Consider the following 23327-nt stretch of genomic DNA (forward strand, 5'->3'; position numbering starts at 1 on the left):
GTACTGCAGTACTCAGACTGATACTGCAGTGTTACGGGCTGGAACTGCAGTATAATGAAGAGATACTGCAGAATACTGTGTTATCTACAGGTACTCTGTATACTGTACAGGTACTGCAGAGTAATGTACAGGTACTGCAGTGTACTATACATGTACTGCAGTATTATCGACTGGTACTGCAATATAATAAACAGGTACTGCAGTATTGTGTACATGTATTGAAGTATTATGTACAGATACTGCAGTATTATGTACATGTAGTGCAGTATTATCTGCTGGTACGGCAGTATACTGTACATGTACTGCAGTATTATTGACAGATACTGCAGTATTATGTACTTGAACTGCAGTATTATCAACAGGTAGTGCAGTATTATCTGCTGGTACTGAAGTATACTGTGCATGTACTGCAGTATTATGTACCTGTACTGCAGTATACTGTACATGTATTGCAGTATTATCTGCTGGTACTGCAGTATTGTCAACAAGTACTGTAGTATTATGTACATGTACTGCAGCAGAGGCTCTGATCAGTCGATAAAAACACGCGTTTCCATTTTCACGTGTTTCCGTTTCGTCCTGACGTCTGTTCGACTTTGGCGTGAGAAGAGGTGCATGCTGGGAGTCTTTGTGAGGTCACATGACCAAACTGACTCCAGACAGACAAAACAAACAAACCCTCAGTGAACCGTGAGACACCTGTCCATCAGTCTGAGTGACAGCAGCAGCATCCAATGCTGTGCCTGGATTCCAGGAGGTGGGCGGGGCTTACGGTTGGATGGACGCTCTGCTGCGTTTGTGGAAACGATTCAAGCAGCAAATACTGAAGTTCAGACGCAGCTGAGGTTAAAAATAAATCGTATTATTTACGACAATGAATAAAGTGAGTCCTCGTTCACTGATTGGCTGACGTTGGGTTTGTTTGTGATGTCAGACCGTTTCCTGATCATGTGACCTGGAAACATGGAGGTCAGACTGGTTTTAGTGAAGCTGAATTTTAAAAGTCCAAAACTCGAAAGCACCGACGTGACCCGAGACGCCCGAACCCAAAGAATAAATAAATATCAGACAGGACACAGATCCTGATCAATAACTGATCAATAACTGATCAATAACTTCATATGTCTGAAAAAAAGTTGCATTTCATTCATGGACTTTTTCTTTTTATAAAATCATGTCAGCGGAGCTCAATACAAAAAAACAAAACAGGATCAATTCAGTCGATCGGTCCACCGATCGATCACAAATCAATCAATCAATCAATCAATCAACACTGTGACATCATCGTCTGATTGTCGCTGCAAATGTTTGTTTTTTTTTAAATCCTGAAGCAGTTAAACTGAAACACGGAGCTCCTCTTATTGCTTCAGACTGGATCTGGACCCGGACACGGAGACCCGACCCTTTACTGTTTCCAGCTGCTGATGTTGTTTCTCAACATCTGGGTGTCGTTTACAACAGTGAACATACAGAAACCTCCAGAAAGAGAGAAAACAGAAAAACGATTATTCCTCCGATAAAATTAATCGATTAAAAAAAGATGAAACCAAGAAATATCAAATTTCTGTCGGAGGTGATGATTCGCTGCTTTCTGATGACGTGACGATAAAGACGTCAGAGCTGCTGATTATTTTCTGGATTCGTAGTTTGTTTGTAAAAAAATCTGAAAAGTTAAAATGTGCAATAAAAAGAAGAGAAATTATTACACGTAAATTAATTGAAGAAAAAGCAGAAAATCGTCACATCTGAGGCTGAAATCATAAAATGTTTGAAATTCAAACATCAGTCCCTCCAGGAAATAACAATAATAATAATAACTGCAAACTCGGGCAATCTTCCCCAAAAAATTCGCAAAAAAACATCGTGAACAGAAGGTCTGCTGAAAATTTGACATCATAAAGTCTCCTTTCAAAATAAAACTGACTTTAGTAGCAAAAATAAGTGTTCATTTCCCCCCATCGGCGAGGCTCCGCCCCCTCTCTCCTCTCACCATCAAAACAAACAGGAAGTGACGGGGTTTGTGGGAAATGTGGTTTTATCGTGGGGGAATATCTTAAGTTATTTAGCGAAAAACAAAATCACTTAAAATGTAAAAAAATGTTCAGATTAAAACGCCGCAAAATAAAAAAAAATTTATCACAAAACAATCACAAAAAACTTCCTGGAGAGACAGGTTTTTTTTTCTGCTTTTCATTTGATCTGTTGGCAAAAGAAAATGGAGAAAGTAACTGAAGTCGTCAGATAAAGTACAATATTTCCCTTTTTTTTTTTTTTACATAATATTTAAGACCCACGTGAAGTCCGACTCCGCCGGTTCTTTAGTGACGTTGAAGCAGTTCGTTCATTCATGTTTTGTTTTTTTCACGTTTTATTGTCATGTTGGTCACGTTTTGTTCGGACTTCGTGAGACTTCGTGAGACTTCGTGAGACTTCGTGCGGCGGCTCGGCTGGTTTCAGGAGGAAAAGTTCGAATTTTTTTAAAATTTTTTTTTTAGTGCAGAGACGTTGAGTCCAAACTACGAGGACACCTGAGGGAAAAAAAAAACCTCACCTGCTGCTTCCTGTCCGGACTCACCTGAGGGGTCGATAGGTCACCTGATTGTTTCTCTTTCACACTTTGTAAAACTGAGCTGGTGATGTCAGCGAGCGAAGAGGAAGTGCCTCCTCTTCCTCCTACTCTTCCTCCTCAGCGATATAAAAAGTGTCTGATTGTCTGAGCAGAATCTGATTTTAGACGAGGACTTCGTCCGGCGAAGAAAAAAAAAGAGCGAACGCAAAACGATAGAAAACGGAAATAATTCCGTCGGTCGCTCCCTCGAACACTTTGTTCAGCTTCTGATCTGAAAATGGTTTTTTTAGGCGACAGCTGTCAGAAACAGTTTTTTTTGGTTTCCACCGCGGCGAAACTTCCTCGGGAACAGGAAGCTGAGAGGAACATTGCAATTACATCTTATCACCACCGGGGGGCGAAACAAAGATCTTCAAAGATCAGGAGTTTCCTGCTCCGTGGGGTCGTGTGTATTCCAAAAGGTTCAGGAACTTTTGGGGGCGGGGCTTACAGCGCTGAAGGTCTCCGATTGGTCGAGTGCTCTCCGTTTATTTTCTGCAGTGCTTTTTATCCTTAAAACCGAGCAGCTGACGACAATCAGCAGAAATCGGAGACTTCAAACTTTCGATAAAACGTTTAAACCCGAGAAACGTTCCCGACATTAGTCACTGGGAAGTTAAAAAGTTCCTGGAAGTTTTGTTAGAAAAAGCAGCATGTTGAATTTAACCATTTATTTTGTTTAGAAGAATTAGTCCACCGACGTATTTTTTCTTCTTCTCCTGAGTTTTTAATGGCGGTTAGCAAACCAGCTCAAATGTGCATCGCTGCCACCTACTGGCAATGTAGCGTAGTACGATAAATAAAATGGTCGTCGGTTCTTCCGGCTTTTGATTTCTTCTTTCACAATCAGAAATGTTTCAGGGTTGCAAGCCCCGCCCCCTCCATCCTCCTCGTGTTCCTCAGATCCCTGACGGTGGGAACCATGTTCCTCCAAAGGTTCCTAGTTCCTGGGGAGAGTTCCTCCGGTGGAAACGTGTTCATCCCTGATAGAAATAGCAGTTCATCATTGGGGTCTGTTTGCTGTTTATCTGAGTGACAGCAGCTCATTCTTTAAAAAAAAAAAAAGACATATTTTATCCGGAGACTCCGTCCTGAGGTCAGACGAGGACAGTGACATCATCAACCCCGGTGTGACATCACTGTGGGCGGGGTTTTAGGTGGTTCCGATTTGTTTTCAGCGGGAGAACCTTCATCCACCAGGATCAGGACCTCCTGCTGACCACGGGTGCGTTTGATTCCGTCAGCGGGACACGGAGTCCCGCAGGCTGCTGATTCCGGGAGAAACCCCGGCTGGGATTGGTCCATCCGTCTGCCTCTCAGCGTCCTGATTGGTCGGTGAGTCAGACGAGAGTCCCAGGAGACGGTTGGTCCACCGGCGGGTCTGTGAGGGAGACTTCCTGTTTCTGAGAAGGGAACGAGTCGGTGTAGAGCGAGCTGTCGACCGACCTGAGAAACAGAAAAACTGGTTTATTTTTACAAAACGTAAACGTACCGGGACATTACCCGAATGAAACTAAGCTAAGCTAAGCTAAGCTAAGCTAAACCAACCAAAGCTAAATTGAAGGATCCTATTGGCTGGTTATTGCAGTGCTTGTTTTGCGTAAAGGGGCGTCGGCTGACTTACCTGCCGTGCAGCGGGTGTCCGTGGAACGTGGCCGAATGCGGCAGCGTCTGTTTGTGGCGCGGCGCGGCGTGATGATGATGACTCGCCTCCGTCTGATAGGTCGCCTGCTGGATGACACCGTGAGTCGTCCGCCTGCGCTGCAAAGCTCCGCCTCCTCCGGCCTGGCCTTTGACCCCTCCGTTTACGTTCGCGTTGGCTCCGCCCGCGGTCACCTTTCCATTGGCCGGGTTCTGGTGGGAGGAGCCTACGGTGTTCCTCAGGTACCAGTCTCTGAGTCCTGTCAATCACACATCAACACAGATTCTAGATCAGGAATGATCACTGGTTGGTGAATTCAGATCAGGCACCGCCCACTTTGTCTTCATGCCCCGCCCCCTTTCAGGAATTCCAGCTAAATATAACAGGATGAAGAGTGCTGACCTTCCAGGGCGAGGGCCTTGTGGAGGCTCCTGGTCGCCTCCTCCAGCTGCGAGTCCTGGTTGGGGGGGAGCTGCGGGAGTCGGGGGGGCAGGAGGTGGGGGTGAGGGTCGGGCTGGATGGCGTTCAGAGGAGGATTGTGGGTATCTGCCTGGCTCTGCTGCACTGGCAGGAACGGGCCGCAGGATTTGGTCCGGCTCACCGTGACCCGCCGCTGGTCGCCGTGGTGACTGCGGTAGGTGGGCGGGGCTCCCGGCGGCGGCGGCGCCGGCTGCTGCTGGGACGAGTAGCCGTTGTAGACCAGCTGGTGCTGCGACGTGATTGGCTGCCGGTTGGTCTGCGACTGCTGTCGCTGCAGCTGCTGCTGTTTCCCCCAAACGTAGTCCAGCAGGACGTCGCTGTACGCTGCTCCTCTTCCTCCTCTTCCTCCTCCTCCTCCTCCTCCTCTTCCCCGTCCCCCTCTCCCTCCTCCCTCCATGACGCCATTATTCACCCTGGTCCGTCCATCCGCCTGCGTCTCGGAGCCCCAGTACCCTCCGGTGACGTTCGTTCCCCTGGACGACGCCGGCAGGCCGTTTACCCACAATCCCCCCTGCTGCTCCTCCTCCGGGGAGGTGATGCGGTCCAGGAGCACATCGGAGCTGTTGCTGCTACGAGCCGCATTGAGCCTGACTCCGCCCTCCCCTCCAGCACCTGGGTCGGAGGGTCCGGAGGAGGAGGAGTCCTGAGAGCGAGGCGGGGGAGGGGGCGCATGGAGCTGGGGAGGATGGGACGGTGGGAGGGGGAGGGGGAGGGGCTTATGGGTCTGAAGAGTCTCCGGATGTTCAGTCCTGGAAGAGCAGACAGTTAGCACGCAGCTAACGGTTAGCACGCAGCTAACGGTTAGCACGCAGCTAACGGTTAGCACGCAGCTAACGGTTAGCACGCAGCTAACGGTTAGCACGCAGCTAACGGTTAGCACGCAGCTAACGGTTAGCACGCAGCTAACGGTTAGCACGCAGCTAACGGTTAGCACGCAGCTAACGGTTAGCACGCAGCTAACGGTTAGCACGCAGCTAACGGTTAGCACGCAGCTAACGGTTAGCACGCAGCTAACGGTTAGCACGCAGCTAACGGTTAGCACGCAGCTAACGGTTAGCACGCAGCTAACGGTTAGCACGCAGCTAACGGTTAGCACGCAGCTAACGGTTAGCACGCAGCTAACGGTTAGCACGCAGCTAACGGTTAGCACGCAGCTAACGGTTAGCACGCAGCTAACGGTTAGCACGCAGCTAACGGTTAGCACGCAGCTAACGGTTAGCACGCAGCTAACGGTTAGCACGCAGCTAACGGTTAGCACGCAGCTAACGGTTAGCACGCAGCTAACGGTTAGCACGCAGCTAACGGTTAGCACGCAGCTAACGGTTCGCTAACTACGTGGAATGTTATTTCAGTTGTAAATAAATACAAAAATAACACAAAAATAAATAAATGGACCTGTTGAGCAGCGAGTTCCTCCTGGTTTTGTTCTGGTAGAAAACCTCCACCGGAGACCCAGCAGCGACCAGCGGGGGGCGACACTGAGACAAACCGTCCTCTGACAGACGGACAGAAAGCGAAGCTCAGTCGGGAGTTTGGAGGAAAAAGAAAACACGCAGAACACAATGTGCTTTTAATTCTGCTCTTATTTTGGTAGTTTTGTCCGTCATTTCCTGTCAATATGGGAAGAACTGAATCAATTCTACAAATATAATAAACAGTCTGCAGGCGGTTTTTTTTTCCTACTATAGCCTCTCAGTCGTTAGCTGCTAATGCTAATGGGGAGTATTTCCTGAGCAGGGTCGGGGTCACCTGTAACCATGGTAACTGTACACAACAAAGATGGCGACAGCGGTGGCCTGAAAATACTCAGAAGATATAAGAATTTTTTTAAAAAGTAGCCGACATTAGAAAAAGACAATGAGACTAAAACTGGAGCAAAAAACTGTGAACTGTTATTCCAGCAGGGGGCGCTGCAGCTGGTTTGTGAGGACCTCTGTGAGTTTTAGAGTTAAAAATAAAATAAAAAAGGCTTTGAGGGAGCACAGACCTGGTTTCAGGGGTCAGGTAGGAACCAGGTCTGTGTTCGGGGTCAGAGTCCTGGGAAACCATTTTGTAAACCAGAGTCCCCACATGGACAGGAAAACGTGCACGAGTGTGTGAGAGAGTTACCGTTGTCGTGTCCCGTTGAGTCTGATGTGGAGCTGCTCTCTGACCTCACTGTGTCATCTGGGAACACACACACACACACACACACACACACACACACACACACACATAACACACACACACACACACATAACACACACACACACACACACACACACACACACATAACACACACACATAACACACACACACACACACACACATAACACACACACACACACATAACACACACACACACACACACACACACATAACACACAACACACACACACACATAACACACACACACACACACACACATAACACACACACACACACAACACACACACACACACACACACACACACAACACACACACACACATAACACACACACACACACACAACACACACACACACATAACACACACACACACACAACACACACACACACACACACACACACACACACACAGTTGGCAATAGATGAGAAGCCATTGTTTGAGGAAGACGAGAAAACCGGCATCTTCCTGCCTTTATTTTGAATTTGTGTGTGTGTGTGTGTGTGTGTTGTGTGTTATGTGTGTGTGTGTGTGTGTGTGTGTGTGTGTGTGTGTGTGTGTGTGTGTGTGTGTGTGTTACCTGTGTGGCAGCCTCTGTGTACGGTCCTCTTGCCGTGGTGTGTGTGTGTATGTGTGTGTGTGTTGTGTTCAGAGTCGCTGTATTTCCTCAGAGCGCCGCTAAATAAAGTTTTCTTCGGCTTTGAACGCTGAGATTCGTCCTCCTGAGGACGAACACACAAGTTGTAGATTGATAATTAGAAACGAATCATGATTTACTTACAATTAATTTTTGAGGATTAAAACACCACAAAGACAAAGTGTGTTTTGTATTTTCCTCGTTTGTATTTGAAGTAAACGCCGTCAGCAGCTGGAAGGGTTCAGATAGCGTATTTTCCTTCGGCACTTAAACGCACCACGAGAGAGAAAGAGAGAGACTTCTCTGCTCACCTCCACTCGACACTTCCTGTTTGCTTGGCGGGACGTCCCACCTCTCCGTCGGACGCAGGGAGGCTTCTCCCCCGCCTCCAGGGGGAAGTCACTGGGCACCGCACCTGTCAGCTCCTGACCAACGAAAACACAAAATTTGGAAAGTAGTAAGAGGGATTGGAGAGGGAGGGGGGAGGGGCTTGATGGACAGTTAACTTCACCCAATCACGTGTGCTCTCTGATCATGACATCACTCACCGCCTCCTGCAGACAGATGCGTCTCAGCTCGGCCAATCGTGCGCTGAGCAACGCCTGCAGGCTCCGCCTCCTCTCCTGCAGCTCCCCCATTCGCTCCCTCTGCTTCCTGTCCGGACAGGTGAGACGGTCTGCACACACACACACACACACACACACAGGTAACACACACACACACACACACACACACACAGGTAACACACACAGGTAACGCTTCCTCGTGACGGGTCACGTTCCTGTTGTTCATACTCACCAGGTGCTGAGATGAGTTGACCTTTGACCTCCATCATGGCTTGTGTTTCCCATGTGACCCCGCCTCCTCCCTCCTCGCTGCTCGACTCCTGCTCGCCTCCCCACACGCTGTCACTCACCTGCAACACGCAGTCAGCACAAATCGCCAGGTAACATTAGTCTGCTAATCCTGGACACCAACGAAAGAAGAAGAAGATGAAGAAGAAGAAGAAGATGAAGATGAAGATGAAGAGGAAGAAGATGAAGATGAAGAAGAAGATGAAGAGGAAGAAGATGAGGAAGAAGATGAAGATGAAGATGAAGAAGAAGATGAAGAGGAAGAAGATGAAGATGAAGATGAAGAGGAAGAAGATGAGGAAGAAGATGAAGATGAAGAAGAGGAAGAAGATGAAGATGAAGATGAAGATGAAGAAGAAGATGAAGAGGAAGAAGATGAAGATGAAGATGAAGAGGAAGAAGATGAAGATGAAGAGGATGAAGATGAAGATGAAGAAGAAGAAGAGGAAGAAGATGAAGATGAAGATGAAGAAGAAGATGAAGAGGAAGAAGATGAAGATGAAGATGAAGAGGAAGAAGATGAAGAGGATGAAGATGAAGATGAAGAAGAAGACATGCAGGTGTGTTTTCTCACCTTGTAACTGAGTTCATAAGAGCTCCAGTAGTTCACTCCTGTGGCCATGCAACAGCTTGAATGGCCACCGAGGGACCGGTTCACCGGCTAGTTCACCGGTTAGTTCACCGGCTAGTTCACCGGCTAGTTCACCGGCTAGTTCTTCGGTTAGCTGGCCGATTTGCTCAGTTAACTACTAGCTGGCCGATGCGTTGTAATTCCTGGACTGGCCTGTAGGGGGTCTTCAGAGCTGCTGATCTGAGAGAGAACAAAAACAGGAGGAGGACAGAGTGAGGAACAGAGACTGTCCTGTCTTAAAGTGTAATGCCGCTGACGGCCACTAGGGGCTCCAATAGACTCCCATTGAAAAAAACTTTCAGTCCTCATGATGTCAGTGGATAAACTAGCTATGTTTAGGGGCGGGGCTTGCTTGAGTGACAGGCCTGAGGGGGAATCAGGTTTTTTGCTGTAGGTGGGCGGGGCACAGTGTTCAAATCTGCCCCTCGCTTCTTCCACAGTTTGTGCAAATATGGTCACTTCAAACAAACCAACCAACCAAACAAACAAACAAAAACAAAAACAAAAACAAACTGGAGAAAACGTTGTTTATTTGGGGACTATTTTCTGAGGCGGATGAACTCAGGTTTGGTGGCAGGAAGATGGTGTGCTATAAATGTGTGTTAAAGGTGAATAAAACGTGTTTTCCACTGATGTTTTTAAATAGTTTTGGATAAAACGGAGCTCAAAGGCTCAAAAACAGAAGATTCTAAAAGCTGTTTGTGTTTATCGTCGAGCTTCTTTACTGATTAAACCTGCACGTGATTTTGAAATGTGTTCGAGCTGCAGACGGCTTCAGATTTACTGTTTTAGAGGAAAAATGTGGAGAGAACAACGAGTACCGACACGCCTCGGAGAGAAAACACACACACACACACGCACACGCACACGCACACGCACACACACACACACACACACACACACACACACTCAGCAGGCTTATCAGACATCTGTAGACAAAACACAGAAACGCGTCTGCAAACAAAACAACTTATTTTATCGTGAAGGAAAAAAACAAACTCCTGAGGCAACACATTTGATTCTTACATGTGACCTCTGGACCAGTCAAAATAAAATACAGCTAAAGTCCCGTCCTGTGCTGTGATTGGCTGGACGGGCGCCAGAGCTCCTCCTGCTGGTTGGACGGTCGGAAAAAGTCGAGAAACAGATTTTCAAAATAAAGAAACTGAAATCCTGAGTTCACTACACGGTAAAAAATAAATAAATAAATATATATATATATATATATATATATATATATATGAAACGACAGAAAAACGATCTTCGTCTCTTAACCTGATTTTATTTCTTAGTTTCTTTATTTATGGAACAAGATGAAGTCAGAAAAACTGTTGACCTTTGACCTCTGAGCAGCTTTTTAGCCAGACTGGAGGAGAACAAGATGTCCCTGAGAACAGGAAGTTGGAGCCCAACAGGAAACAGGAAGAAGGAAATGAGCGATGAAAAAAAAAAAAGGGGGAAACGGGAGGAGGAGGGTGTGTGTGTGTGTGTGTGTGTGTGTGTGTGTGTGTGTGTGTGTGTGTGTGTGTGTGTGTGATGAACTGGTGTGATTCTCTCCAGTAAATCTGGCAGCAGCTGATTCACCTGCTGAGTTCTCAGGTCACCAGATGGACGCTCAGATCACATCAATGTTCAGGGTTTGTTTTCATTTTACAAGAGATGAGAAATTATGATCAGAGAGATGATCAACAGACCAAACAGTACACAACAAACCAACAGGTACACAACAACAGACCAACGAGTACACAACAAACCAACAAGTACACAACAACAGACCAACCAGTACACAACAAACCAACAAGTACACAACAACAGACCAAACAGTGCACAACAAACCAACCAGTACACAACAAACCAACAAGTACACAACAACAGACCAAACAGTGCACAACAAACCAACAAGTACACAACAACAAACCAACGAGTACACGACAACAAACTAACGAGTACACGACAACAGACCAACGAGTACACGACAACAGACCACCAACGAGTACACGACAACAGACCACCAACGAGTACACGACAACAGACCAACGAGTACACGACAACAAACCAACAAGTACACAACAACAGTCCAACGAGTACACGACAACAAACCAACGAGTACACGACAACAGACCAACAAGTACACAACAACAGTCCAACGAGTACACGACAACAAACCAACAAGTACACAACAACAGTCCAACGAGTACACGACAACAAACCAACAAGTACACAACAACAGTCCAACGAGTACACGACAACAAACCAACAAGTACACAACAACAGTCCAACGAGTACACGACAACAAACCAACAAGTACACAACAACAGTCCAACGAGTACACGACAACAAACTAACGAGTACACGACAACAGACCAACAAGTACACGACAACAGACCACCAACGAGTACACGACAACAGACCAAAGAGTACACGACAACAAACCAACAAGTACACAACAACAGTCCAACGAGTACACGACAACAGACCAACGAGTACACGACAACAGACCAACGAGTACACGACAACAGACCACCAACGAGTACACGACAACAGACCAACGAGTACACGACAACAAACCAACAAGTACACAACAACAAACCAACAAGTACACGACAACAGACCAACAAGTACACAACAACAAACCAACAAGTACACGACAACAGACCAACCAACTGGAATATAACTACGAACCGACGGAGCAGAATCCCACCTGATGACCTGATGAACTCACATCAGTCCAACACGTCCTAAATTTTTAAGTCAAGTTGATAGAAATCACAAACAAACCGAAGCGATGACGGTGAAATGAAAAAAATAAAAACATTGCGAGCGCTGAGGAAGACGAACACTTTAAAATTCCCATCATGCATCTGAAGACGCCTTTAAAAGGACCAATTCACTGTTTATTCAGTCGCTCTTAAAGCAACGTCATTGGAGCTGTTTTATCTTCTGGCTGATGGTCTTTTCTGATGTTCACACCAAATGTTCAGACAAATGGTCACCCCGCCCCCCTTCTCCTCACCCCTTCTCCTCACCCCTTCTCCTCACCCCCTCCTTAGCATTCCTGAGTCCTGCTGAGTCGAGTTCAGACCTGCAGCTTCTGTCCTCAGACGTCCATCAGCAGCTCGACCTCTGACCTTTTTTTTTTTTTTTTAACGTGTGTTTTGTCTCATTCACGATATTTAAATCGAACGCTCAGATTACGGATCGACTGCCTTCCTCTCATGTCACATTTTAACGTGGTTCCTTTTCGCTGCGACGGGAAGTGACATCATCTGTGTTCACGCAGTGAAAGTGTGTTTGTGTTTGTGTTCACCGACTGAACTGTGACCTCCAGTGGAGGGGGGGAGGGGGAGGGGGGTTACTCTCACCTCTCCTCCTCCTCCTCCTCCTCCTCCTTCTCCTCACCCCACAGGGGATGCAGGTATGAACAGCTGATCTGATAAAAAAAAAAACTAAAAAAAACCCAGCTGTTTCCTGTCTGAGTTGCCGTCTGCAAACTGGACCAGAACCAAATCCTCCATCTTTTCCAGAACCAGAACCACAAACCGAGTCCGGAGGAGGAGAACCTGGTTTCTCTGTTTTTTGTTCAGACTGAAATCCAATTTCTTTCTCAGATCGGATCTTTGAAAGGACAGACTGTCCCAAACCTGTCGGCATGGGTTGCCGCGGTAACAATGTAAGCTACGCTGGACTTTGTGGGCCTCCGTCCGACCCGACCTCCTCTCGGAGACTCAGTGGGCTTCGGTCTCGTTTTGAGTGACGCACCGGAACCAGAACACCTCCAGAACTGGATCCCATGTTTACCAGCAACATGATGTAAACGTGATGTAAACGTGATGTAAACATGATGTAAACATGTAAACACTCATGAGCCGAACATGTAGACGACAAATTGAACATTTAAAGATGAGAGATTTAACATCAAACACACACACACACTCACACACACACACACACACACAGACACACACACTTTCACACACACACACACACACACACACACACACACACACAGAGTTGGTGATGAAAGGCCGCAGCTGCAGACAAAGAGATGCAAATACAGGATTTAAATATTCAACAGAGAGAAGTGTGTGTGTGTGTGTGTGTGTGTGTCTGTGTGTGTGTGTGTGTGTGTGTGTGTGTGTGTGTGTGTGTGTGTGTCTGTGTGTGTGTGTGTGTGTGTGTGTGTGTGTCCTCTCTTTGCCCTCGGACTAAATCATGCAGGCAGGAGATCACAGTAACACGCTGATCCTGTTAACACACGCACGATCTCATCAAGTAATGGGAACTCGTCCACCCGGTGCTCTCCGGGAACCAGAACCCCGACCGGTACCGGCACCGGACCCGTTGGTGCCGCTCGGTGCCGGGTGGGCGTGGCCTCGGCTCCATTTAAATTCTGCACACAGAAACAGTTCTGAGCTGCTTCTCACCTGAATCACGGAGTCCTGCAGCGAATCAGGAAGAACATGGAGTCGACAACACAGAGTCAGAACACGGAGCCGGATGGGAGGACAACAAACAACAACAACAACTACTCAGACCTCCAGGATCCTCAGACCTCCTGGATCCTCAGACCTCCAGGATCCTCAGACCTCCTGGATCCTCAGACCTCTAGGATCCTCAGACCTCCAGGATCCAGACCTCCAGGATCCAGACTTCCAGGATCCTCAGACCTCCAAGATCTTCAGACCTCCAAGATCTTCAGACCTCCAGGATCCTCAGACCTCCTGGATCCTCAGACCTCTAGGATCCTCAGACCTCCAGGATCCAGACCTCCAGGATCCTCAGACCTCCAGGGTCCTCAGACCTCCAGGATCCAGAGCTCCAGGGTCATCAGACCTAAATGTTCTCGATTCGCTCCGTATGCTTTGGGTCCACAGAAACTAACATAGCTCACATTTCAGACCGACCTAATCCTCCTCCTGGTCCCGGAGATCCTGGTTCTGCAGAAACCTGAACTGGGTCTCTTCATATTCCGCTTGTTTGTTTTTAAAAATATTCGACGTTTGATTTCATCACATGAATTAATCTTCATCATCATCATCCGTTGTTTTGTTTACTAATCAACTGATTGTTTATCATTGTTTTCATGTGTAACTGATCGACAGCCAAAAAACTAAAACATGTTGCGTTCACTGTCAGAGAAAAAAGCAGGAAACTATTAAATCCTCCATCTGTTCTCAGTTGACTGAATTATTATTGATTCCAGATAAATTCATGTTGTTGTTGTTGTTGTTGTTGTGTATATTTCAGGAGCTGAATCAGGATGAAGAATTATTTAATGACACAGATTAATTTATCATTTTAGTTTCATTACTTTTCAGACAAACGTTTTAAAAAAAATGTTTTAATGATGTTTTAGATTTTCATCAGTTTGACTTTCATTCAGGATGTTTGTTTATAAAATATGAAGATAAAAAAACCCATTAAAAACACTTCACAGAAATATTTAAAAATGGATTATGGAAACAATTAATTTATTTATGCTATTATAAATTCAACATTAATGTACTGTAGCTTTATGCATCATCTTTGTATCTTCTGTATATTAGGACAATAAGTATTTGTTTTCATTTTCAAACCACTGCAGTTCATCCAGAGGAATAATAAAGTTACAGACAACAACAACAAAACTTTAAACAACAAACAGACAAACAGTTCGCGGCTCTAAACGAGTCTGAAATTAAATCAGTTTCAATACCTGCGAGTTTGAACCATCCTGGAAACCGTCCACATCAGCTGAACTCCGGAGGGTCAACATCCGGAACACGAACCGAACCAAAACCCGAATCCGAGCCGAACCAAAGCCAAATAAGAACCGAACCGAACCCGAATTCAAAACAGGCTTCGTCCAAAAAGTCCAACTCGCTCCTCGGCTCTGTTAAACTCTGCTCGCTCTCCTCTCTGCTCTGACTCAGACTCTCTGCAGAGTCTCAGCATCAAGTCACCCGAGGCCACGCCTCCACTTCCGCTCCTGCTGTGTCAAAATAAAACTACAGGAAGCTAAACACCTCATAATAAAAGCTTAAATGAAGTGCAATGAGATTTTTATTTATTTATTTATTTTTTAAATTTCAGATTTTAACAGGTGATTGAAAAGATGTCAGTAAATTTGCACTTTAAAAACAGAAAATTGTAGGAATGTTATTAATGAAATATAAAAGATAGAATATTTATTTTTTTTGCTAGAATGTTACATTAAATAGGATGTCAGAAAAAAACCCTGAATGCATCAGTATAAAGAAATAGAAATGACACACACACTAAATATCACTGACAACACCAGAAGAAGTAAAACAAATTTCTACTGACTAAACGGCTCTTGTTGCTGCAGCTGCTCTTATTTTGAAAGAGCGGAGATCCTGTTGAACAGCAGCAGCTTGATGAAGCCTCGTTCTCTGATGTTTGATGATGAAGAGCAGATGTTCTGTCTGATTCTGATTTGGCTGTTTTCTTTATTCTTTTACACTTTATTGTTTAAAAATCTTGTTGCGTCTCACACAGGAAACTGCAGGTTTTTATTTTGGTAACGCGAGTAGCAGTTTTTGTATTTTGTTGTCAAATCTTCAGTTTCACATTTACACACAAACGGCAGAAACATTCAGAAGTTTTCAACTGAAACACAAAACTGCTGAGTCACTAAACGCTGATAAATGTCACTAAAACACGTCTCAAAAGAATTTGTTGTGTTTTTTGTTTTTTTTAAGTATAACTAATTTATTTTTAAATCTAACATTTTGCGTGGAGCCGCAAAATATTCAATAAAATAAATGTGAAATATTCAAAAGAAAAAACTTGTTATAAAAAAAAAAAAAAAAATCAACCAATTCAATTACATCATTCAGCAAATTATTCAAACTTACTGTGAACATTTGATTTGATTTAATTTATTTGATAGCAGAAAGTGTTTTATAAGACATTCAACATATTTAACAAATAATAATAAACATACGTCATTTTGAAATAAAAGCAGAGTTTTGAAAAAGTGCATTTTGACCTTAAAAATAAAAATAACTATCATGACAAAACTTTCAACAAATTGTTGCTTAATTTATGTATTTTTACACAATCAATGTATTTTTTTGAATTATTCCATAATGTTATTCAATGAAGGGAATTTTAATTGTGATTTATTGAATATTGATCCTGTCGGGACACCGTAGTTCTGATCAACTTTAGTTTTCTTGTTGATGTTGGAAGCTTTATCACACGTGACCCCCCCCCCCTCCTCCTCCGCCACCCCCACCCCCCCCCCACACACACACACACACTCACACACACACACACATTAGCAAGACAACACAAATGTAGATGTAAATGTCTGTTTGTCAGATTCAGCAGCTCAGCAGGACAGAAGCAGGGAACTCTGGGAAATGAAACCTGTATTTGCTTGTGTGTGTGTGCGTGTGTGTGTGTGTGTGTGTGTGTGTGTGTTGTAAAATAACAACATCAGTAAAATACTCATTAATTATTCATCTAAAAACACCATCAGAGATCATTTTACTGTGTATTTTTTACTTTTCATACTTTAACTACGTTTTGCTGATAATATTTAACGTACTTTTACTTCGGTCAGGTTTTTATATTCAGGACTTTTACTTGTATCGGCGTATTGTCAGTGTGTACTTTTACTTCAGTAAAGGATCCGATGCTTTATTATGTTAACATGTGTCATTGTGTTAGCATGCTGCATTAAAGGTTAACAGGATGATGTTGCTATGGCGACTCAGACTCTCTTGTGGTTTATGGGGTCTAAAGGAGCATCAGCTCACCGACCAATCAGAGCAGCCGCTGAGAGGAGGCTTTTAATTCAGGAGGAGAGACTAGTCATTAAACTGAGAGATAAATACCAGCTTCACTAAAAACTGAACACACACACACACACACACACACACACACACACACACACACACACACACACACACACAGAGAGAGAGCGTACCCATGCAGATGTTCAGACTGTAGGAGGAAGAGGAGGACGAGGAGGACGAGGAGGAGCAGCGACCACACTGAACTCTGTCATCAGACTTCTTCTGTGGTTTCTGTTATTTTTTTTTTTTTATCTCTGACTCACTTCATGATGTCGGTTTTTGTTTGGTGGTTTTGTTTCCTGCTGAGCTTCAGTGCGTCTCAAAAAAAACAACTTCAGGGATCAATAACCTGACTTTTACTATATTTCCCATCATGCACCTGGACAGCGGGGGGGGTCAAACTTCAGAGGACGAAGAGGGAGTTCGAGGAGCTGCTGCTGCCCCCTGCTGGCCGTGCAGACGCACTGCAGGTAACTCAACAGGGTGTCTTTTTCCCCCCATGATGCTCTGCTCTGTTGTCCAGTGTGTGTGTGTGTGTGTGTGTGTGTGTGTGTGTGTGTGTGTGTGTGTGTGTGTGTGTTGAATAATCTGATCTCATCTTGAATATGTTTTAATCTGACATGCGCTGACTTCCTGTCGTCGATGTGACGAACACAGAAACGAGTCGTTGCTCATGTTTAAAAGAACAAAAACAAAAAAGTGAGAAAACACTAAATGAAATTTTAATATTTTGAAAAATCGGATACTTTAAACAAATAAACGAGATGAACTGCGTCCGTGTTTCTAAACTTTTCGTTCTGGATCCGAGAGCTGAAAACATGTTTTTAAAAAAGAAATTCAAGACTCTTAATCTTAATCCGGGTTTTAATTTCATTTAATTCCATCAAATGTCACTTTATTGTTTGTCAGACGTGATGATGATGATGAAGCTGATCGGATCTAGAAATGGATGATCTAGATCTGCAAACAGATGCAAAAAACTGTTCCAGAAACGAACGGACCTCAAAAATGATCCAGAAACTGATTCAGGAAACGACCTGAAAAAAAACTGTTCTAAGAACTGAAAACTCATCTTGAAACTGGAATCTAATCTAGAAAGTGGAAACTAATCTTGGAGACAGAGATTAAAACTGACCCTGAAACTGAAGACGGGTCCAGAACCGGACCCTGAAACTGAAGACGGGCCCAGAACCGGACCCTGAAACTGAAGACGGACCCAGAACCGGACCCTGAAACTGAAGACGGGTCCAGAACCAGACCCTGAAACTGAAGATGGACCCAGAACCGGACCCTGAAACTGAAGACGGGTCCAGAACCAGACCCTGAAACTGAAGACGGGTCCAGAACCAGACCCTGAAACTGAAGATGGACCCAGAACCGGACCCTGAAACTGAAGATGGGTCCAGCGGCTGCTCAGCAACAGTCTGCTCTCTGACTGGATGCTGCTGTCAGCAGGGATCTCTGATCCGATGCAGCTCTGTGGCTCCGCCCACTGAGCTGCTGCACCTGTGATGTCACTGATGTTCGGATGACATAAGTGTGTGAGGAAACACACACACACACATTTGTCCTGCTAACTTTGTGAGGACCCTCGTTAAACATAATGTGTTCCTGAGACCCAGAACCCTGAACGTGGACCTGGTTCTGACCCGGACACCGAAATCAGGTCTCAAACAGTCCCAAAGCGAAGAACACACACACACACACACACACTCACACACACACACACACACACACACACACACACACACACACACACACACACACACACACACACACAGCGCCTGGGGGTTGAAAGGTTATTGGTTGCCTGGCTGGAGCTCTCAGCCAATCCGACGCGAGTGTTCAGGGTTGGGATTTTCTGCATTGTTGCTGTGCAGAGAATCAGCAGCCTGACCTACATTCATCCTCCACACACACACACACACACACACACACACACACACACACACACAACACACACACACACACACAACACACACACACACACACACACAACACACACACACACACACACACACACACACACACACACAACACACACACACACACACACAACACACACACACAGGTACAGAGTGTGTATCAGTGTGCGATTGGCTCAAAGGCACAGAGGCAGCAGCTTCATCAATAGTTGATGTTCTCTGGAGGATCGGTGTGTTTTTGTACCTCTGTGAGGACCGGCGCCGTTAAACACCGAGCAGAACGCAGGAAAGCAAAAGAAATACAGAAAAAGAACGTTTTCCGTCAGAAGTGTCCGTTATTAACGAAGTTATAAACCTGTCGGTGAGAAGAGAAAAGAAAAAGACTCGGAGCTGTTTAAATTAAATCCAACAAAAAAAAAGTTCAACATGTTCTCGATGAGCTGAAAATGAATTATTGAAGGCAGACGAGCAGTTTGAGCTTCTGTTCCAGGAGGCGTCGACGTACAAAAGATTTCTATCACCGGAGATGTAGTTTGTTTTTAACTACGACACAGTTTGCGTCAGCGTGATGCGTAACCTTTCGCCCCATTGGGAGCGTTGGTCGCACACGTTATCAAAAAAACTATTTACGTAAAGCATTAACACGATGTAATATTCAAATTAACAGTTGAAAACGACAAGATTGACAAGCGAGCCAACTGAATCCGAAATCACCCGCGTATGTACGATATTTCATTGACACGTAAGCCGGAGGAGGAAATGACCATATTTGGACGAGCTGGGGAGGAGGAGCTAAGCGGTGGATCCGAGTGATCCGACTAGAAACCTGACGATACTACGTCCCGCCCACCGATAGCTGTAACCTAACAGGCCTGTCAATCAAACAGACACGCCCCCAAAAACAGGTCTTCTTGAATCTTCTTTTCTAATGAATGAGGGATTATTTTCAGATGGACCTCCAGAAAACTAACAAGAAGGAGTGACTTTAGCTAACAACACCGAGATAACTGATGGACACATTTTATTCACTTTGGATTTGATGAGAGAAGTTGAATGGGAGTCTATGGAGCCGGAGGCTTTTTGGAGCCGACCTCTAGTGGCACTCGCTGGTATTGCAGCTGAAGAAACTTCTGACTTTCAGTATTTTCTTCATCGATCTGTAGTTATTAAAGCAGCAGGGATCGATTGATAATATTTTACTACATCATTTATAAAGAACATTTCTCTCGTGGTCTGCAGGTTCCTCATGAACAGACTGAGAGTCTGATGACATGAAAATCTAAATTCATCAGATTTAATATTCTGCTAAAATCCCCCTCCCCCCTCCTCTAACCGCCCCCCCCCCTTTAAATCCGTTTTTATTCCTTCATCCTGTAATCCTCCTCCTCCTCCTCCTCCTCCTCCTCCTCGTCTCTCTGGTTTAATTTCCTTTATGGACACACGAGCAAAAATCCGTGTCGACACCAGTTTCAGATCAACGGCTCCGATTCCACCACAGAAGAAGAAAAGCGTATTAACGATGAGCGTGAAACTCAAACGCAGGACAATCTTTGGCCTCTCGGACGTCCGATGTTTTTAACGTTTTCCCGCCTTGAAAATTGCGATTAAATCTCGGACCAACGCGGACGCCGTAAACATTCGATTTGTTTCGGTTTCGCGTTTCACATTTTGCGAGCAGATTAACGAACTTTTCACGACGTACCAACGTCGCTCCACTCCGAAAAATTTCATTTGTAGTTTTGGTCATTTTTGTCGGTTTTTCCAAGCTGACTTTCGATTTCTTCGTCAAAAACCAAATTCATCGGCCAACGTTTAGTCTCCTCCCCCGTGTGCTGCCGCAGATTATTGTTTACGTTCTTTTTCTTCTTCTGTGGTTTAACGAGTGATGACGCGCCGTCTTCCCGGAACTCGTCCGAAAACCCGCAGGATGTTTTCACAAACAAACCGAGTCCGGTTTAATCCGCACCGGAACGCCTCATTTTGTCGGACGGTTTGTGGCGCTCAGGCGACTCTGAGGACACCTGGTTAATAAAAAAAGTAAAAAAAAATAAATAAAAAAAGGGCCCAAAGATCGACTCCTGAGGAACCTCGTCGAGCTCCCGAAACCAGACGGGAACACGAGTGAAACAACGGAACAAAAAAGTGGGGCGGTGATCCTCCAGAGATCCGATCAGAACCAGGTCGCCCCCCCCCCCCCCTCCCTCCTCACTACTTTAACCCCCCAAAGCTTCAAGGCTGTTTCCGAAACCCCCGAAGCCGATAGTTCTCCGACGCGTTTCCTCGACGGATCCCGACCTCACAGCTGGAGGCCGAGTCAGCTGATTATCCGGCGACAGCGAGCTCGTTTTCTCGACCCGTCGACGAACGAAGCCGTTTTAAATGTGAGAAAATCCCTCAGATTAAATTAATCTGTTTAAACGTGTTCATTGAGATTTCTGCCACCTCCCACCAATAGATGAATGAAGAGTCACCCAGCTGCTCCTGAACGCATCACGGGGACTTCGGCTGGGATTTCACTCACTAGTTGTTTGTTTGTTTGTTTGTTTACTTCAATTAAAGCTCAGGATGTTTCACTGCGTCTTTTTTTTTTTCTTTTCTCTTTCTCTGACCAGCAGCAGCTGAAACATCAATTATGGAGCATCACAGTCACGTGACCGGCCCGTCTGCCGTCTGATTGGCTGCGGCTGATCCAGTTTTCATTCGTACTCTGAACAAACCAGGAACACAAGGAAGACATCAAGAGGAAACAAAAGGTCCAGCGTGCTTTTTGGGCCACATTTACGGATACGGTTGTCAGGGAGACGACTTTGGCTGTCAATTAAAAAAAAAATATAATAAAAAGATGCAGATTTTGAAAAAAATGAAATAAAGTGTATTTATGTCCTGAACTTTCATGCAAAAAAACAAAAAAAAAGTGTTTTTATTTGTTGTGGGGGCCTCTATGACGTCACGTGACCTGATGACCTCAACAGGTTTGTGACCCGCTTCAAATTTCTGAGTTACACAAAATCAAAGCACATCTTTGAAAAAAAAACAAAAAAACAGTCACTTCCTGCAGACTAACACACACACACACACACACACACACACACACACACACACACACGCGGCAGTGTTTCATGAGAGCAGCTGATAGTTAATGAGGTCATAATTAAGCCCAGGCTGACATGCAGCCTTGACACGCACTCGCACGCGCGCGCGCGCAGCAGCAGCATCAGCAGCACGTGGCGCTGGGTGGGACGAGCAGCACAACAACAACACCGCTGTCAGGTCTCACATCACTCTCTGACTGTTTTCTGACTGTTTCTGAGACAAACAACGTGTTTTTCTTTCTGCTTCGTTTCTCGGCAACAGAAAGAAAAAAAAAAAAATCCACCAAACTGCAGTCAAATATGTCTTTGAGCTCAGAGACAAACTGGACAACAGGATGTTTCTGCTTTTAACACTTTGATCTGCGTTTTAACTGCGAGACGATTTTAAGAGAAGTTCGTGAGACTCCAGAAACCGACTGGTGTCGCTCGGGGCTCCGCGCGCTGCAGCCCCGCAAAGACCCGCAACGACCCGCAACGACCCGCAAAGACCCGCAACGACCCGCAAAGACCCGCAACGACCCGCAACGACCCGCAACCTGGAAACCAGCGACTTTTCTTTGAATGGAATCTGGCGCGCGAGGGTTTCCTCCGCGAGGAAGTGACCCGGGGCTGTTGTGAGAGGGTGTCGGCGGGTCAGAGACCTCCTACCTGGATCACCTGCGGATCAGCTCGCCCTTCACCCGCGGCGGGGACCCGAACCTCGGGCGCCTCCGTCACATAGTCCGGGAAGCCGGTCCGGAACCCAGAGACCCGCACGGTCCAGAACCCGCTCCGCTGATTGTCTCCCGCTGCGTCTCGCGCTCCGCCTCACATCAGCTGTTATCAATGAGCCGATTGATGACGGCTGATCGTCGTCTCGTGCAGCCGCTCCTTGCTCCGGGTGGGGGTGAGGGGGGGGGGGATCACACGAGCTGATCGGCGCGGCGGTTCTGATCGCTCAGGTGGGATCGATGATCGGCTCGCGGCTGCCGGTCATCCCTCCTCATCCTCCTCTTCATCCTCCTCATCATCCTCCTCCTCCTCATCGATACAGCGGCCGCGTCTCTTGCGTTCACACAGTCAATGAAGCTCCATCAGCAGCACGAGGCGCGCTCACGATGCCAACACCACGCCGCGGCCACGCGCACGCACCACTCCTCGCCCAAAGCGCGCGCGCACAAACTCCAGCAGGAGGTTCGTTCGTGTTTGAGGTTCAAATTAAAGAAATCAATAACAACATGCCCCCCCCCCCATTAACACACACACACACACACACACTCTGTTTTTATTATTTACATTAACATCTACAGAATAATCATGATTACTTGACTTTTGCTGCCTGCCGTCTTCTATCATACAATTTAAAAAATATTTTACAAACAAAACTTCACAGAATTTATGAAATAATCCACAAAAAAATAACAACTCCAGGATATAATTCAGGCTGCAGTGAGCTGTAAAATAAATATGAAAAAATTAACTGCATAAATCAAATAGTGACAATAAATAACAGACTAAAGTTCAATAA

At 45.6% G+C, this 23327-nt stretch overlaps 1 protein-coding gene across 2 annotated transcripts in view; it reads right to left on the reverse strand.

Annotated features, from left to right (window-relative positions):
- The window catches only part of ccdc120a (coiled-coil domain containing 120a), a 23224-nt gene extending 321 nt beyond the window's left edge, over positions 1–22903 (reverse strand). The window contains exons 1-11 of one of the 2 annotated variants that reach the window (XM_069177759.1): positions 22469–22903; positions 8942–9178; positions 8312–8429; positions 8062–8189; positions 7825–7938; positions 7457–7598; positions 6840–6896; positions 6126–6225; positions 4653–5479; positions 4233–4509; positions 1–4054 (exon numbers count right to left, since the gene is read on the reverse strand). The exon at positions 1–4054 is cut by the window's left edge and continues 321 nt beyond it. In XM_069177759.1, coding sequence (XP_069033860.1) covers positions 3949–4054; positions 4233–4509; positions 4653–5479; positions 6126–6225; positions 6840–6896; positions 7457–7598; positions 7825–7938; positions 8062–8189; positions 8312–8429; positions 8942–8989 — 1917 coding nt within the window. In that variant the 5' untranslated portion in view covers positions 8990–9178; positions 22469–22903 and the 3' untranslated portion in view covers positions 1–3948. Of the gene's footprint in view, positions 4055–4232; positions 4510–4652; positions 5480–6125; positions 6226–6839; positions 6897–7456; positions 7599–7824; positions 7939–8061; positions 8190–8311; positions 8430–8941; positions 9179–14693; positions 14881–22468 lie in introns of those variants that run through there. The other variant, XM_069177760.1, reaches the window with a different exon arrangement.
- Positions 22904–23327: the final 424 nt, after the last annotated feature.

The sequence above is a fragment of the Embiotoca jacksoni genome, unplaced genomic scaffold (assembly GCF_022577435.1).
Source record: "Embiotoca jacksoni isolate LCO1_2020_lvr unplaced genomic scaffold, fEmbJac1.0.p SCAF_77, whole genome shotgun sequence".
Classification (NCBI taxonomy): Eukaryota; Metazoa; Chordata; class Actinopteri; family Embiotocidae; genus Embiotoca; species Embiotoca jacksoni.